The 18,786-nt window shown below is 38.4% G+C and overlaps 1 protein-coding gene across 1 annotated transcript in view; it reads right to left on the minus strand.

Annotated features, from left to right (window-relative positions):
* Positions 1-16,884, minus strand: part of LOC126824293 (adipocyte plasma membrane-associated protein Hemomucin) — a 32,266-nt gene extending 15,382 nt beyond the window's left edge. Inside the window, exon 1 of the mRNA XM_056101710.1 lies at positions 16,849-16,884. Within this exon, the coding sequence (XP_055957685.1) occupies positions 16,849-16,884 (36 nt within the window). The remainder of the gene's footprint in view (positions 1-16,848) is intronic.
* Positions 16,885-18,786: the final 1,902 nt, after the last annotated feature.

Here is an 18,786-nt window from a genome sequence, read left to right on the forward strand (position 1 = left end):
CACATGGTTGGCTTGGTGTCCAGTTTGGCATGGTACCTTACCACTACCAAACTAAACCCCTTTGAAATTTAGCAACTGAAGTGGGTCTGCATAATATACAATACAGAACTAATATTAACGAGGAAGAAAATAAATAACAACACCAAAATCCTTTGACCCCGGAAAGAATAACACAATTACCTCCCTTGTTTTTCTATTCCCCCCATGGAATAGCTATCTTCAAACGTTTGAATTTGAAGTTGAAAATGATATGTTTGCCAATTTCTCAACTGGCAATAGTGAATTATAGGATTAATAGGATTATTCTCTAACAAGGTAGGACTGTTTATAGATACCATCTATTTTAAGGGTTTATTGTCCCCCGCCTTTCGAAGAAAGCAGGGGACTATTAAAATGGGTTCGTCCGTCTGTCCGTCTGTCTGTCCGTCCGTCCGTCTGTCTGTCCGTCACACTTTTTGGGACACAATAACTCTCTTCCTAATTGAGCTAGAATGTTCAAACTTGGTGTATGTGTTTATTAGGTCAATGCCTTGATGGAGTTCGAAGATGAGCATTTTCCGCTTAGGGTAAGCAGAGATAAGCAATTTGATTGGTTGATGCTTTGGGACACGATAACTCTCTTCCTAATTGGGCTAGAATGTTCAAACTTGGTGTATGTGTTGATTAGGTCAATGCCTTGATGGAGTTCGAAGATGAGCATTTTCCGCTTAGGGTAAGCAGAGATAAGCAATTTGATTGGTTGATGCTTTGGGACACGATATCTTTTAATTGAGCTAGAATGTTCAAACTTGGTGTATGTGTTTATTAGGTCAATGCCTTGATGGAGTTCGAAGATGAGCATTTTCCGCTTAGGGTAAGCAGAGATAAGCAATTTGATTGGTTGATACTTTGGGGCACGATAACTCTCTTCCTAATTGAGCTAGAATGTTCAAACTTGGTGTATGTGTTGATTAGGTCAATGCCTTGATGGAGTTCGAAGATGAGCATTTTCCGCTTAGGGTAAGCAGAGATAAGCAATTTGATTGGTTGATGCTTTGGGACACGATAACTTTAGTTCTAATTAAGTGAGATTGATGAAACTTGGTGTATAGATTTATTATATGAATACCTTAACTAAGTTCGATAATGAACATTTTTTTGCTGAGGGTAAGCAGAGTGATAAGCAATTTGATTGGTAGAAACTTTGGAACACAATAACTCTCCTTCTAATTGAGGTAGAATGTTCAAACTTGGCATAGGTGTCTATTAGGTGAATGTTTAAACTTGATGTATATGTAGATGTTCATTAGGTGAATGTCTTGACTGAGTTCAATAATTAACATTTCGAGCTGAAGCTAAGCAGAGCTAATCGATTTCATTTGTCGATGGTTTGGGACAAGATAATCTTGATTCTATCTGATAGAGAGTGATGAAACTTAGTGAAAAAAATAAATGTGCGATTAATTAATATGTGTCATCTATTTATTTTGCAATTTCGGCGGGGGACATCAGCCTCACTGTTGGCTTGTTTTAATACATTTTAAAAATATAACTTAAAAATATGAAATTGCAGCTTTAACACCCCCACTTCCATAACAAAAAACAAAACAAATAAAAGTGCAAGCAGCGGGCTAAATCAATCTTGGCTGTTATAAATTAGTTACGATACTTAAACGTTGAATCAAATATATATAAGCGATACGATTTTTATTAGGAGCGTCAAGCGCAAGGAACTGAGCCAAACCGGATACATGGTGAAACTGGGGGTTACCTCGCATATAGCTGGGGTTTTTTAGTGATCGTAACGGTCTAAAACCTTAAAACGTCTTAATTCTTGTGAGATTATAACAACGGGCGTTCATCAAAGAAAGCCAACGGGTTTCGCGCAACATCCTTTAGCGAATTGTGTACTTTTACATCAATGCAGAAACATTAAGAAAAAACGACGAAAAATCAGATTAAAAAGATGGTTACTTACATCCTAGATATAATTTATTAGATGATCATGGCAGTGTTAAGTTCGATGTGTCCGTTGTATTGCAGGTGCGGTAAGCCGTTTGCTCATTATCTACTACAAATAGACGTTACTATCAATCAGTCTTCGTCAAACTGACCAGTCGTCATTATGGTCGTCTGTATTACGTCACAAACAATAATGAGGTATTAACTGTGTCGCCAATAAAGAAGAGGGGTAGAAGCGATTGGGCTGTCATGTCAGTGGTAAAATTTACACAAGTCTACACAAATGGAAAATTCTTAAAGACAACAAAGTTTGATCTCGGCTTTGAGAGACTAAAATCGAATCGCCACGTCGAACATTCTAAACTGTAACATTGTTTGCTCTGTTTTAAATAATTTGAAATAAGAATAGACTGCCCGGGCAAAATTTCCCTTATAGCAGACTGTATGGCGAATGCCCGTCTTTAACAGGCCAGTCGGTGCAGACAAATAGTAGTAGGACGTTAAACCCCATTTCTTTTTATTATTATTATTTCGTATTGATTATCCAGGAAACAGTTGCATTTGCACGAGCAAATTAGTGACAACCTCTGTCGACCCCTGTATGGTTTAATGTCAAATATTCTGGCGATAAATATTAACAACATATGTCATAGAAATATTGACTCGACAACCGATTAATCATTGGCCTAATAAATTTTGTAAACACGCAATTTCTGCCGATTCAGATACAGAGCTATATCCACATAAATGACAAGAGATCTCAATTAAACATACATTATGCAAGAGTTAAATCTGCTTATTGCAGGTCTTTCTTAAGGCCTGAAATGTTATCTAAATTATTAATTAGACATTAATTAACTTAACCAGACCACAATCAACTCTCGATTTCAACGCTAACCTGCGATATTTACTAGATTAGGATCCCATTTACTGCTCAACTTTCATTCATGATTTAATCATGAAATGGATAATCGAGACTATATTTTTTTTATCGTACCGACTTTAGTAATGATGATCGAGGTTAGGCGAAAAATTCAATCGCTAAAATCCCGGTTCATAGTGGATCAATTTGAGTGAAATTTTCCGCAAATTGCCTTTACATTATCTAGTTTTTAACTATTATAGTGAAAACTGCCAGCTCTTTATCTAATCTCCGATAATGTATCTTTAATCAGATATGTGTTAGGGTTTGTTTTCATTTTAATCAGATATATGTTAGTTTTTTTTTTCATTTTGACAAAGTATGTAAATTGTCTATCTATAATTATACAAAGTTGCCTATTGTCAATTCTAATTAATTAATTAGCAGTTAAGTCATTAATCTATCGGGGTGTTACTACACTGGGAGCCGCGGTGGCTCAGTGAGTAAGACACTGGCTCACTTTTTTGGAGGTCCCGAGTTCGCTCCGGGTGCTGGCCAAGAAAGTTCCTCGGATTTTCCTGCGTTATCCCTCCTTGTCCGTAATGCAGGACGGAGGGTCTGACACAGATAGTGCCATTTATTTTAGCGTTTTGGGGAATTGTTTATGGTACTAGCTTTTCAGACAGAAATATTTTAACAGCTATATTAATTCAACAGCTCAAATTTTCACAGTTTGTCAGTTATAAGGAAGGGATTGAATTGAATACAACTGTTATTGTTAGGGTAATTTGACTTCCTACTATTTCCTCTTGGTCCTTTAACTAGAAGTAGACTGACATTTGAAAAACTCACCGTCAAATACTGAATGATTCATGGTATACATATATCATTATATTTAGATTTAGCTGAGTCAGATTCTAATTACTTACTCCTATCTCATGGGTGTGAAGTTTTGATATACAAAACAACAGTAGCCGAAAACAAAACAAAAGTTTTAAAGGGACACGAGCTTTTTTCGGCTGCAGTCCTTTGTGTATTCTGATTCTAATGATATATCGGTTTGACGCCATTTTCTTGTCGTTTTTCGGGTCGACGCTCTTTGAAAAAAAGTACGCTCGACATGAAAATTGCTTGTACCTTGCGCATCAATTCACAAATTTCGACGTTGGATATGACGTCATTTCCAAGATGGGTGTGATGACGTCATGTTCCATTCCCAGTCCATAGTTTGACAAGTGGTGAGCAATGGAGGAGTGGGGGGGGGGGGCATAAATACCATTCTAATTAAAATGAATAGTCTATTTATTTTTGCTCAGATTTTGGTCTAAAACCTGCACCAACTTAATAAGAATTCATAACTTCAGTATGCAGAATAATTATAAGTTAGAGCTTAACGTCCCAAGACATAGTACTAGGAAATTGACGTCACTTCAAAGATAGATGTGATGACGTCATGCTCCGTTCCAAGTCCATAGTTTGACAAGTGGTGGGCAATGGAGGGGGGGGGGCATAAATACCATTCTAATTAAAATGAATAATCTATTTATTTCTGCTCAGATTTTGGTCTAAAAACCTGCGCCAACTTAATAATAATTCATAACTTCAGTATGCAGAATAATTATAAGTTAGAGCTTAACGTCCCAAGACATAGTACTAGGAAATTTCGGGACTAACCTTTACTACAATATGATTTCAATAATTCACTTTAGCAACGGAAGAAACCGGAGGACCCCGTGAAAACCCACGAGTTTAGGCAGGCGACACCTCTCGCATACAAGCTTGGGGTTCAGTCATACAAATGACTATTTAGGGCAACACATGTAACTTATTAACTTTATTGACCAGCCTCAACCCACTTTTCGGTTGCCTTTTTGTTTCTGAGATGGGGATTAACGTCCACTCGACACAAAATAGGTCATTTCGGGTCTAACATATGGTTCAATTTTATTTTAAAAAATCCCATGCGCGTAGGGCTCTTTAGCAGTGAGAGGAAACCGGAGGACTCGGAGAAAACCCACGAAGTTGTACAGGCGACCTTACTCCTTGTCACGTACAACCGGGGAATCGAAACCACGCCAGTTGACCCAATGACAGACCTAATGATACAACGCACGCACTAACCATTCGACCACCCGCTCAAAAGGTGATGGAAACCTATAGCCACATTAAAGGGACAATAACTCTCTTGCTGGCTTGAAAGCTCCAGAAAATAAATAATATCTCTATCTATGTACTAGATGTTTAAGTGTCCTACCTGTTGTGTAAATTATCCATTACATCCTATTTTACTTGTCCAGAGGGTTCGAAAATATTTTTAAATAGAAGTTTCATTTGAAATGTTTACGTAAGACGTTTCAAACCATTATGTTGAATTTTTCAAAATTTTTAAATAAGGTGTGTTAAGATGAAATTTGTATCATCAATTAATTGAAATATTCTAAAATAGTACAATTTTGTTGACCAGAATAAAGATTGAGACATATTATTCAGTTACAACAAGAGTGGTATTGAGCCTTTAAGTAGATTGATGTGAAACGCTGGGTGCCTTCATGTAAGACAATATGCAATTATACATGAAAACTATGCAAAATATTTCGATGAATAATTAACATTGCTTAGTGCAATTAATTGGGGTAATACAATCAAATCCATTAACCGTTACTACACGATATAATAGCATGAACGAACACGTCGACCTAGCAAAAATTCGATTAAGTAATTGGTGATACGGATAGTGTAGATAGTTTTCATAATATATGATTTTCGACTGTACAACTGCTTCTTTCTTTTATAATATTGGGTTAGTCGAATGGGATGGGGTGGATTTCCGAGTGGGCTAAATCCAAGTCATGAGCTTAATCCAATCTGATTAAAATCCTATTTCGTTTCGTTTTTATAGCTCAAAATTACGTTTTACTTGTCTTTACTCAACTAGGATCGGGAAGAGTTGTTATATTACCGGTGTTCTGGTTGAAGTTAGGGACTAGCCAATGAAACGGTTTGTTGCGGCGAGTTCTTGGCGTTTGATGCACGGAACTGTGGATAAACCACTAGAAACGCCAACGCTGACTGATTAATCAATGTCTGACGTCATAGGGTCAAAAACCGTTCGTACGACCTCTGACGTGACCTTTAACTACAACCGGTCAGATCTTCATGTAGTGTAGGGCATCGAAAGTATAAAAAACGAAACGAAATATAGATCGGTATTTTAATCAAATTGGAGTTTAATCTCACGCTAGTGGGTATCAAAGAGAGGATAACTAGCCTTCTCTCGTATATTTTCTCCGGGTACTCCGGTTTCCCATCACTTAGATTAGTGAAATAAAAATATATAGAGGCTATTTGTCGTTTTGTCGTGAATAACATATTTTATTTCATCTCTAAGCAAGAAAACTTATATTTTCACGAATGCGTAGCATGAGTGAAAATATAAAAGTTTTCTTGCTTAGAGATGAAATAAAATATGTTATTCACGACAAAACGACAAATGTTCTATTTATTTTATGATTTTACAATCATTTTAGGTAAAAACAACTAGCCAGTGGAATAACACTTTTATTTCACTGATAAAACGCGGTATTCCACTACTGATCATAAAATAAATCATATTATTATGATAGTCATTTTCTTTCTCTCTTGTTTCATTTTAATTCAAATTTATAATAATAAGTAAAAAGATATACGTATACATGAAAACCCATAAATGAACACCACATCATTATTAATTTTGAGTCGTAGAAATCTCTCTGATAGAGTGTTTCAATTCATCAAGACATTATAACAAAACAAATCCAAACAACCAGAAAGGACATGATAAATCAATTTGGAGTCACCTACAGAAGAAGTCAAGCTCTCAACACCCTTCATGGTTTCGATGACGACTTTAGTTTGTTTGTGACATAACCACCTCGTTAATGACCAGTCTGACGTAGACTGTGAGTGATTGATAATTACCGCTTCAGCACAGGCAACAATCAAACATCTAAACGCACCTGCAGGCAACGGACATATCTAGATCTTTAACACCAACATCTTCATCTATGAAATTATATCGATGCTGTAAGTAAACATCTTTTTCACTCATCATTTATACAAGAAATGAAATGGGGTTTAATTCCTTCTTTTCTACACAGACTTGGCTTATGAAGGCGGGCAACGCTATAGAGTGTGATATGAGGGAAATTGTGCTCGGACTCTTTATTTCGAATTCCAACTGTGAATGGTTATTTTACGTACACGCCATCGTATACGATTGGACGATTAACCGAGTTCCTGTGCACATATTGGCGTGCACGTAAAAGATCCCTTGAAGGAATTCGATATAAGAGTATGTCATTATACATTAAAGTCCATTTCATTTCGAATATACGGGAACTCTGGTTTTCGTCCCATCCGAACGACTACACGCTGGAAACCACGCTAGAAAATTCCGGGGAACTTTCTCTGCCAATACCGGGAGCGAACCCCGGACCTCCAAGTTAGAGCCAGCGCCTTTTTTTTCTTGTAAATTGCCAGCGCCTTACTGGCTGAGCCACTGCGACCCCCCAGCATTTATAAATATTTCAAAATGTATTGTTATTCATTAGATTTCGTGGACAGGTTCGAAATATAAAATTGATGAATATGGGAATATATTTTGTTTTCGAAAAAATTATTTTTTATTGAATTTCATTGACGATTTTTGTATAGAGTTGTGGAAAATAGGGATTATTTTTTTTAAATTTAGGGTGTAGACGATTAAACTTATAACTTTTTTTTAGTTCTTTGCGTTATTGTAATCGTTCCTATCTAACTGTTAGATGTGTTCCATGTGCATAATTAGAGAATGGACGCAAAAGATTCCTTACATTTGGAATTTAAAGGAAACTAGCAGAAACGCCCGTGTCGAGTCTAAATCTTCACCTAGCAATGAACATGCAAACTTACAAAATCGAGGGAGCCACGATGGCTCAGTGTGTAGGATGTTGGCTCTCTTACCTGGAGGCACCGTGTTCGACCCTGCGTTAACTGAGAAAGTTCATCGGGTTTTCCGGCGTGGTTCACCCTTGTCAGTGAAGGAGGACGGAGGCCCTGGCAAGGGACAAGTATAGTCGCTTAAATGGGATGAAAAACCAAGGCCCCGCGTTCATATTGGCGTGCTGTGAAAGAGTCCTTGATAGTTGTAATTCGGAATAAGAGTAGGCCATGGCGCCGCTGTTTGGGCAAAATTTCCCTGCACATACCCGTCTTCATCAGCCCAGTTGGAGCAGAACAGTAGGACGTTAAACCCAAATTTCATTTCATTTCATTTACCTAAATCGAAATTTCCATATCTCCACCCTATCTATTTCGGTTCATATTCAATGGACAGTGAACTCTCGTACCGTGTGTTAGATTTAGAAAGCGCAGACGATAATACCATTAGGTTTCTTGTAGAGAACAATTCTAGGAAACTGAAAAGGAACACGGGTTTTTTAATCTTAGATCAGAAGGCTAGAACATACAACATATTTTGTTGTTATGTGTAACGCGTATTCTGCTTATCTTCAAGATAAATTATACATTAAAAAAAAAACTATCATTATAATAACAAAAGCTTTGAAAATTAACGTCGGATAAGTTAAAAATTTGTGTAAATAGCGGCTTCATGACTCACCAGGTAAGACATTCTGACATAAAAGCATACTCTTGTTATATTTATTCTTACAGAAACAAGTGATGGAAATTAGAAGATGTCGACATATTGCTATTATATTGATTGTGGTTGGTCTATGTGTATTAGTAACAGGACAGAGACAGAATTACTGTAAGTAAGAAATCTCGATAGTAAATAAGTTCTTAAATTCGACATAAGCGCGGACCCAAGGTATGCATTAGCTAACCGTCTATAATAATCTTACAGTCTATACTACTATGTGTACCACTGCTCGAACATTGCATGCTATTTAATTCGAATATAAAGTCAAATCATGGCTGGCGAAGATCGCCGAGTTTCATTGTTTATTTAAAGTATGGAATCAAATCAAAAAAAGTGCGATCGTAGTGCAATCAATAAATCAATAAAAGACCGAAAAAAATTGAAGAATTTCGCTGAAATGTTCTGCTTACTGAATTTTAGATTAAAACCCGATGCCACAAAGTTTCACTTTCGATGACAATTCACCGATAGTTTGGAGTAATATATCAGCACTGCTTGAGTAAAAATGCGCAGTCGAAGTTGACATACAGCTAATTACAAATAAGTTATGTCACAGTGGCCCAAAAATTTAATTGCTAACTGAACCTACAAATATGGTAATGAAGGTATTTACTTCTGATAAATTCAGTGGGTGTTATACATACATTTTTGCACTTCGATCAATCTTCTATCATATAGAAAAACTGAAATAGCCAAAATCCAATATCTCAGAGGCTGCCAATTTTAATCCAAAATGGCGACCGAAAATGAGGCCAGATCGCGTGTGTAATATATGGCTTTCACGTGAAGTTCGTGCACGATACTTATTTGGTTCAAACATATTCGTATTGTTCGCAGGAGTTCGTAGCTTGACCACGGACGTTATTGTATGTCAAAAACTTTCGAGGCAGGTCTACGAATTTCGGAATCGTAATCCCGTCGTAACCGTTTGCTATCGTCCGTAACGGTTTCCTATTCGATTTTTTTGGCATTCGTGGTCATTCGTGGCTCCCTAAAATTTGTGAAACCGACTCGAACAAACACGAATGTCCCGAATCCGCCTGGAATCAACTACGAATACCCCGAACCTTCACCGAATAGTTTACGAATGAATTACGATAATTCGTGGGCAATTGTGTGAAAATATGCTGAATGTCAAGATAGGGTTAAGATAAAGGTACGAAATGAGAGAATTCTCTACGAATTATAGCGATTCAGTTTCGAAAGAGTTAAGAATGTCGAATACTCTTCGATCTCCATCAATGATGCCGATAGAGCTACAAAAAGTTTACGATATTTGGCACTATTCCTAGCAATTTGGTATATGCTTCGGTTCCTATACGCTATAAAAAGCTACCGATCGCTGCCGAACCTGTCATTGGCGCAATTAGTGGAAGGGGGGACTATTTAGGAGTATTCCTAGTTGATTCGTGACATATTGGTCGGATATGACGACGTTTCACAAATATTAGGGTGCCGCGAATGACCACAAATTTCACAGAATCGAATAGGAAGCTATTACGGAGGATACCAAAGGGTTAGAACGGGTTTACGATACATTTCCGAATTCCAAAATTCCAAGAATTCCACAATTCGTAGAAAGGCCACGAAAGTTTTTGACGAACAAAATATTCGTGGCCAAGCTACGAACATTACGAATGTGTTAGAACCAGATAAGAATCATTTACCATTTACCAATCGTCTACGATTTATCTACGAATCGGAAAAAAAAGTTTGGATTCGGGACGATTTGTGGCTTTCGTAGCCCACGTGAAAGCGGGGAAAAATGAGCGACACCGATCCGTTCCCAGCATAACAGTTTCCTGTGCCTAAATGACATCATTTACCTTGACTATGACGAATTAGAGGTTCGGCAGCGATGGTGGCTTTTTATAGCATTTAGGGATTCCAGAATATGTCGAATTACCACGAACAGTGCTGAATATCGTAAACTTTTCGTAGCTTTATCGGCATCATTCGTGGAGATCGTAGTGTATTCGTAACTGAATTCGGCATATTCGTAAAAAAAACTTCGGCCTATTCTTAACTGATCGCTACAATTCATTGATGATTCTTTCATTTCGTACCTTTATCGTACCGATTTCACCCGATTAAATAAAATGATTGGTCTATTTCTGTTCAAATTATTGCTTTTTTGTCACACCTGGGAGTATTAAATACATTACATTTCTGTAATGATGTTTCTAGGAATCTGAACGCTAGGCACCTCCTATATATGGTTAGAAATCTCCATGAAATTAAACACGCGCTACACAACGCAAAATACATCACAAAAAGTGTCTGTACAAATCTTGGGGCTAACAAATTTAGATTAACGGATGGTGTGCAGAAACCGGTGAAAAACGAATTTTACGATGTGTATTTGTAAAATGGCCGTGGGCACAGTCAAGCCCATCTTATGTCAATGATCGATAATCGGTCTTTTAGATTGACAATGTGACATTATGCTAACATTATTATTACCCACTATACAAGCTTACTGTCATGGGCATACATAAGCTGTATCCTTACGCCATGGTTTGACATATAACCAAAACCCTATGACACCAGTATTCATATAAATCACGATATTTGATCAATGAAAAACATCAAAGCTGACATGCGCATGGTTGTATATTCTAATGACGCAATGAAACCATGGGTACTGATTGATCGATTTACCAATTATATTTTGTTCAATTCTGTACATACTAAGGGTGTAACACCCACTGACATAAAATCCGACTTTCTATGTTGCAGATCAACGTCGATTTCAACAGCAACAACAGCCACTTCGACAAAACAATTTATTAAGATCAAGACAAAATGGCGGAGGGCAGCTATCACAGAGAACTAATAATTTCAACAGACAAAACAATAACAATAGAATTCAACAACAAAATAACAGAATTCAACAACCAAATAATGGAATCCTACAACCAAACAATGGAATAAATAGAATAAATAATAGAATTCGACAACCCTTGCAGCAATTAAATAATAGAATTCGACAACAGAATAGTAGAATACAACCTTCTGTGAATCAAGTCCAACAACCAGTCAACCAATTTCAAGCACCAATGAATAGATTAAGTCCTCCGTTACAAAATATTCGAAGACAAAATACGACGCAATTGCAGCCAAATACAAGACCTATTGAACAAAACCAAAATCGAATTCAAAATTATATTCTCCTTACAACATTGCAACCCTCTAATTCACTAAAAAGAAATGTTCAAAACATAACCAGAAACTTCAATATCCTAACAACACCACAACCTTTTATTTCTACACAAAATTCGAACAGCATATCACAATCTTTTGTATCAACACAGAGAAACGTGGAAACCTACAACACAATTACTGACAGCAATACGATAAGATCGCGAGACGAAGTGAAAAGCAATGGTTCAACATCTCAAAAGGTTGAACCCTTTTTTGGTCGTCAAACCGTATCGGGTCTTGATGCTGTTAGTCCAATTTCTAAGATTCCCAGTAGCCAGCAATTGAATAACCAATCAGATGCAAATAATAATACATTAAAACAATCCACGACAGACAATGGACAGCAACATATGCTAAGAGGACATTCCGAACTGGTGCATCAAGTACTGCAGCAGCAACATCAAAAACTGCAGTCTCAAGAACAGCAACGTCAACAACAACCCCAAGAACAGGGCCAACACCGTAATCAAGGGAGTCAACAGCGACAAGGGACAAGGGCAGCAACGAGAGCAACAATAGCGGCAACTCGGGGACGAACAACCGATGGCAAAATCACAAGGATAGCAGCAACAACAACAAGAATAACAGCAAATGTAGATAGAAGAACACCATCCCCAAGGCAACAACAACAGCAACAGAAAATTCAAGAACATCATCAATCCAAGAAACAACGTCAACAAGAACCTCAGCAACAACGACAGCCGCAGCAACAACGCCGAGTACAACCACAACTAGAGCAGCCCGCGCCACAAGGACAATATCCGCCAGGTAGCCAACAGAAACAGGTACTGCAACAAAAAGAGCGCCATTTACAAGAGAACCAAAATCCACAGCAAGTACATTCCCCGGAACCTCGGTCTCAACAACAGGGGCAACCACAACAATACCATCAAATTCAACAACAGCAACCACAACACGAGGAGTTCGTGCCACAAGAACAACATCTTCCAGGGAACCAACAACAACGGTTACTGAAACCAAAAGAGCACCATTTAGAAGAGAACCAAAATCAGCAGCAAGTACATTCACCAGGAAACTATCAGTATCCGCAACAACAGCAACAACAACAACTAGAGCAACACAATCTTTCATTAAATTTTCAACCAGGACAAGGGAAAATACAACGAATTCAAGGACGTCAACAGCAGCAACAACAAAATCAGGGGCAACACCAGCGACTGGAACAACAATATTATCCATTAAACCAGCAACATGACAAAGGGCAACAACATCAAGAACAAACGCAGGCAATTAAACAACAACCGCAAGGGCACATACGACATGGACATACATATAAACAGCAACAACCACAACAACAGTTAAAGCAACAGCATCAGGAAACGCGACGTGAACAACTAGATAAACAGACTTACCCACAAAGTCAAAAGGATGGGCAAGTACAAGAACATCAGCCAATTCGTACATCTAGAAATGATAGTTCTCAACACCACCTTCAGGAACAACGGCAGATACAAAAGCATATCCCCGAAAACCCGCAACCACAACAACAACGACACAGGAACTTTCAAGGACATCAAGAATCTCTGCCTATAGCACAGCAGCGGCAACAACAACCCCGAGAATGGAGCGAACAACGAAACGAACACCATATTCAAGTGAGTCAAAATCGACAAAGGACAATGACAGCAACAGTAGTGCCAACGTTGGGGGCAGCAACACCTTCTCCAAGACAGCAGCAACAGCAATTTCTGGGACCTTATCAACGGGAGAAGCTAGGACATCTAGAACCACAGCCTCGACAACAACATCAAGAACAACGCCAAGTACAGAAGCAACAACAACATCGTCAAGCACAGCAACAGCAACGACAACTAGAGGAACGCGTGCAACAACAACAGCTACTGCGACCAAAAGATAACCATCTTCGAGAGAACCAAAAGCAGCAGCCTTACACACATCAACTACATTCACAAGAAAAGCATCAACAGCAACAAAAACCAAAGCAACATAATAACCCATTAAATCAACAACAAGGACAGGGAAATAAACAATTTAATGGACATCAACAGAATCTACAACATCAGAAACAACAACAACATCAGATGCAAAACCAATATCATACACTAAATCCAAAACAGCATCCAGAACATACACAGCAGCAAAAGCCAATAGAAACACCACCACAGAGGCCTTTGCATGTACTTCCTGGGCAGGCATATGAACAGCAGCAAGTAGAGCAACAGCAACCACAAAAGCAACGCCAACAAAGGCAGCAGCACGGTCAAGAACCGCAGCAAATTTATCGATCTCGAGCACAGGGGCAACAGCAACTAGAACTGAAACAATCTTCACAACTGCAACAACCTCAAAGACAGCTAGTTCACAGGTATCAAAACCACCCCGAAGAACAACAACAGCAAAACCAATCGTCACAAAAGCACACCAAAGAACAAAGACCGAGCTCCCTACAACTTCGAGAAAGATCAAGAACACCGCATAAAAGAGTGCTAGAAAATGAATCTGTACTTCGCAGTGATATTACTTTACAATCCATGGAAAACCAGAACAGTATTCGTGATCCCCTCTTTAATAAGGGTGGTAGCAGACTCAAGGGACGATTCCCTGAATATTTTGGCTATCATAGTAGCATGAGGAGTAGCCATAAATATCATACTGCATTAGAATCAAATCAAACGGCATCAAATCTGAATGATCCACCAGTTCTCGGTCAACAGACACGGCATAAAATGCTACATGATCAAACTGTTTCAGATTCTGCCAGTAAGGGACCACTCACGCCGCAGCCATCAAACTCTAATGTTTTATATCAGCCAGTTCGAGAAATCAGCGTAACAAAACAGCCTAACCACAAGTCACAGCGTTTGCATAATCGAGAACACATTTTTAGTCCAAGCCGATATCCCATTCCTTCTACAAACAATGCTGCCAGTGGTCGTCTGGACAGCCGAATGCCCGATCAAACTGGAACATTTTCAGAAAAAAACCATAGTAGAAGGCTTAAAAAAACAAAGTATACTCCCAATCCGGTTCAAGAAATAAAATATTCTCCCATAGAATATGATACATCTGGAAAATCTTTGCATACAAATACAGCATTTTATCATGACAAATCAAATAACTATCAAAAACTACGAAAGTCTCAGCCCGGAACGAGTTCCCATTCACATCATGCCCCAGATGTATCGATGTATCCAAAGAGGGAAAAAAATTCAGTCGAAGGAAATGAAATATTGCCTAGACAAAACAAATTAGCTTTATCGAGATCTGAGAGAAACAACACAGAAATACCATTATCTCTGCACACATCGCCGGCTTTGTCAAGTCTCAACTCACAAGTAAATCTTAATGGTGACACAAGACATACTGGTATCCATAATCATGGCCCAACTTATCAAACCACAGAGCAAAATGTAGTTTCAACCAATGTAGATACTGGAAAGATACACAATACTGGAAACCGAGTAACCTCTCATAATAACAAAAGACTGCCACAAATAGATCAGAGAGGTACAGGTATGGCTGACGTACCAGTAGCTTATATTAATGTCCCTAAGGTGTCGAATCTGGATAGATCTGTTTCAGCAAATGAGCATAAACAAAATTCTCTTATAGCTAAATATCCAGAACATGCATCTAACAGTTTAGATTCGGTGTTAAATCCCTCGAATTTTAGTGAACCCTTGCCGGGAAAGGGGCCAGCAATCATTCTGAGTAATGACAAAAATGCTACATTTTATTACCCCTCAGGACTTCTCTTGTATAATGGCATAAGGGCTATTATTGGAAATGCTCTTACTAGAAGTGCTATTGATAGAAGCCGGTCTAATTATGGACGTCAGCCGTCCAGGTCTACTGACAAACAAAATGTAGTTTCAACCAATGTAGAAAATATAAAAAAACAAAATACTGGAAACCTAATAACCTCCCATAATCAGCCGTCCAGGTCTATTGACAAACAACGTGAACCACCACGAAACCAAGGTTCTCGTAATGGTGCTAAAGCAGCATCGAATAGATATGAATCACATACTAATAGTCAAACACAGTTTGTAGATGTGAGTTCACTGCGAGGTTATCGAACACGCAATGACCCCACTATGAACCAAGCGAGACCGAGAGGAGGTGGTCAACGGTTTGAAACTTCCCCGTTGAACATGCCAAGGGACGTTGGTCAGAATATGATACATCAATCCAACTATCGACTAGGAAATTATCAAGACAGGGGCAGTATGGACAGACATGGTCCACAATATGATAGAAAACATGGGAAAAGCCAGTATCCTCAAGCCAGCCAGTCTCATGCACCTAATGAATATGCTCCTCGCAACCAGTATCCTGCAGCATCTAATCAGTATCCCCCCTCAAACCAGTATCCTCCATCTAACCAGTATCCACCACGTGACCAGTATACCGCGGGGTCCAACCATTATCCACCACGTGACCAGTATACCTCGGGGTCCAACCATTATCCACCACGTGACCAGTATACCTCGGGGTCCAACCATTATCCACCACGTGACCAGTATACCGCGGGTTCCAACCATTATCAACCACGAGACCAGTATCCATCACATGGAAATGGGTATCCACCCCTTGGTTCCCATTCTTTTATGGATCAACTGTATCATCGTAAGTGGGCTTATTTCAAATATCATTATAATATTAAATTACAACTTATACAAATCAATTTATTTCCACTTTTCTTCCCTACCTAAAATCCGAGATTAACTAAGTCCAATGATCCTTTGTATATTATAGCAGGTATGATGAATCCACGCCCTCCACCTTATGCTACACCCGGGTCACCACAATTCACAGCATGGTTACAACATATGGATGCTATGGGTATAGATACGATGTTTGAAATGCCTGATTCAACAGGTAAGTCATAATCTGATTTGTTTTGAGTAAAGTCATTCGTCATAAAGGATACGAACTATGAGGTGATGAGAGATTTGGGCCAAATTGGGGTAATGGCTACACATTCTATTGTATTCGCCTCGCCAGATGATTTCAGTGTGACTTCTAATAGGCCCAATTTCAGCAACATAGTATTGTAGAAGAAATCTAACTTAGCGGTATGCTAACATCTATCAATGAAAGAAGAAATACGTATATATTTGTATAGAGGTGTGACTTCAACATTATATATTACAGATCCTCCTCTTCCACCACCAACAGTACTACCGCCACCACCCCCACCACCACCTGCCATGCCGCTACATCCTGTCAATCAAGGTAAATAGAGGAACATTTGTATAAATGAATATATCGTCTACACAATATTGCCTTTACATATTTATGGTATTTTCTATGGCCAACCCGTGCTATTTGAGGAATAAAATGACTAGTGCAGCGACAGCACCTCACTGGTTTGCATTTTAATGCCTATCGAATTTGAGTCATTTCGATTCGGGGGGGGGCATATGAACTAAAATTTTACATCAAATCGGCCGGAGATATACAAAAATATAAAGCCATACGTCCGTGAATTTTACTTCATGTTAAAAACAAAGCCAAACGGCCTTGACAAAGGTAATGTTTAGACTGGTTTCCAAATTTCAAAGATATAATATTGAACACAACTTAGGTATCTATGAGATACAGTACAGAAGTTAGACTTTTACTGAGACCGGAAAACAATAATAAATGATGTCCATCGCTAGTTTCTAAGAATTATCGACACGCCAGTTTGTTAAAATTTGTTCCACGGATCACATTTAAACCCTTGTCAGGCAGTATGTTTGACATCCCTTGTCTAGGGAAAAAAGGTTTTAGGGTATAATATCATAATGCTGTCAGGAGTTACCTCCCATATATAGTGGACACAATGGGGGTGCTCGATTGTCAGTCCGGAACATCCCGAACAGAATTCAGCTCTGTCACAGTTTTGCCAGTCCCGATAGCGGAGGTGGTGTGAGTAGAATTGTGACGTATTTTAAGTACCAAATATGTTTCAGCTGTCAAGATTGGATGAGATATTTTGTTATGCAGTCGGCACATGCGTTGTACTCCGAAATTCTCTATTTCACTAGATTGACACTATTTTTGGAATTGAGATAATTTAATTCCGGAACGTTCAAACGAGTATCCCCAATATTATAATAGTAATAATGGCTGTTTCGTGTAAAACCCTTGAGAAATACAAATAATTTTGTTTGACGAAAACTCGTAACTATGATAGACAGCACGATCTAATGTATAGACATATTTGAAAAGGACAAATGAGTGGTGCTTTATAAGCAGATTGTCCAAAATTCAGCGTCAATAATACGATGTTTTGTTGTATTGGACATGAGCTACTCTGTTGGGTGACACTTTGTAGTTTTCACTTTGTCGGGTTGATCCACGGAGCCAAAATAACCCGACTGTACATCGTGTTAACTCGTATATTTGACTGAAACATGGTAATGTTCAAACTATATCTCTTTTGCTCACAATATATTTTGGATAATCATAAAATTAATGGTTGAATTAAACTTCATTCCTATATTTCATTTCAGTAGCTCCCCATGGTCCAGTTGCTGCTCCAGTTATTAAACCATATCCGAACACAGGTTTGCTATATATTTAAAATCTTCTAAAACAAAAATGGGAAATACCAAATTGATTCTTGTTCAGTGTAAAAGAAGGACATCACAGATAGTTGTAATAAGTTAATCTAATAAATATACAATCCAAGTGTGTCCTAATTTATTATACAAAGAGTCATACAATACAACGTCAAGTTATAAAAGTTATTTCTATTGTTGCAGGGACAGGGGGTACTTTACCACAAGGTCACATATTTGTTCAGATGAGAACAACAGAAAGCACGACCACCATGCCACAAACGAATACAAACACAAATAACAACGTAGATAGTACCATGCTCAATGCAGTTTTAAAATCAATGAAAGCAATTCTGGATCTACACGGTTCAAATACAGCAAACAATGTCGTCCAGAGAGGTCCAGATGGCGGCGTTAGACAGCCTGTTACCAGTCTCGGCGCCTTACCTAGCACATCTACATCGAATAAAATTGGAAACCCAGTCGTAGAAAAGATTGTTCGTCGTAAAAAAACGAATTGGAGTCCTTCATCGCTAGATCTGAATACAGTTTTATCCCCAGGTTCA

This window comes from Patella vulgata, chromosome 6 (genome assembly GCF_932274485.2).
Source record: "Patella vulgata chromosome 6, xgPatVulg1.2, whole genome shotgun sequence".
Classification (NCBI taxonomy): Eukaryota; Metazoa; Mollusca; class Gastropoda; family Patellidae; genus Patella; species Patella vulgata.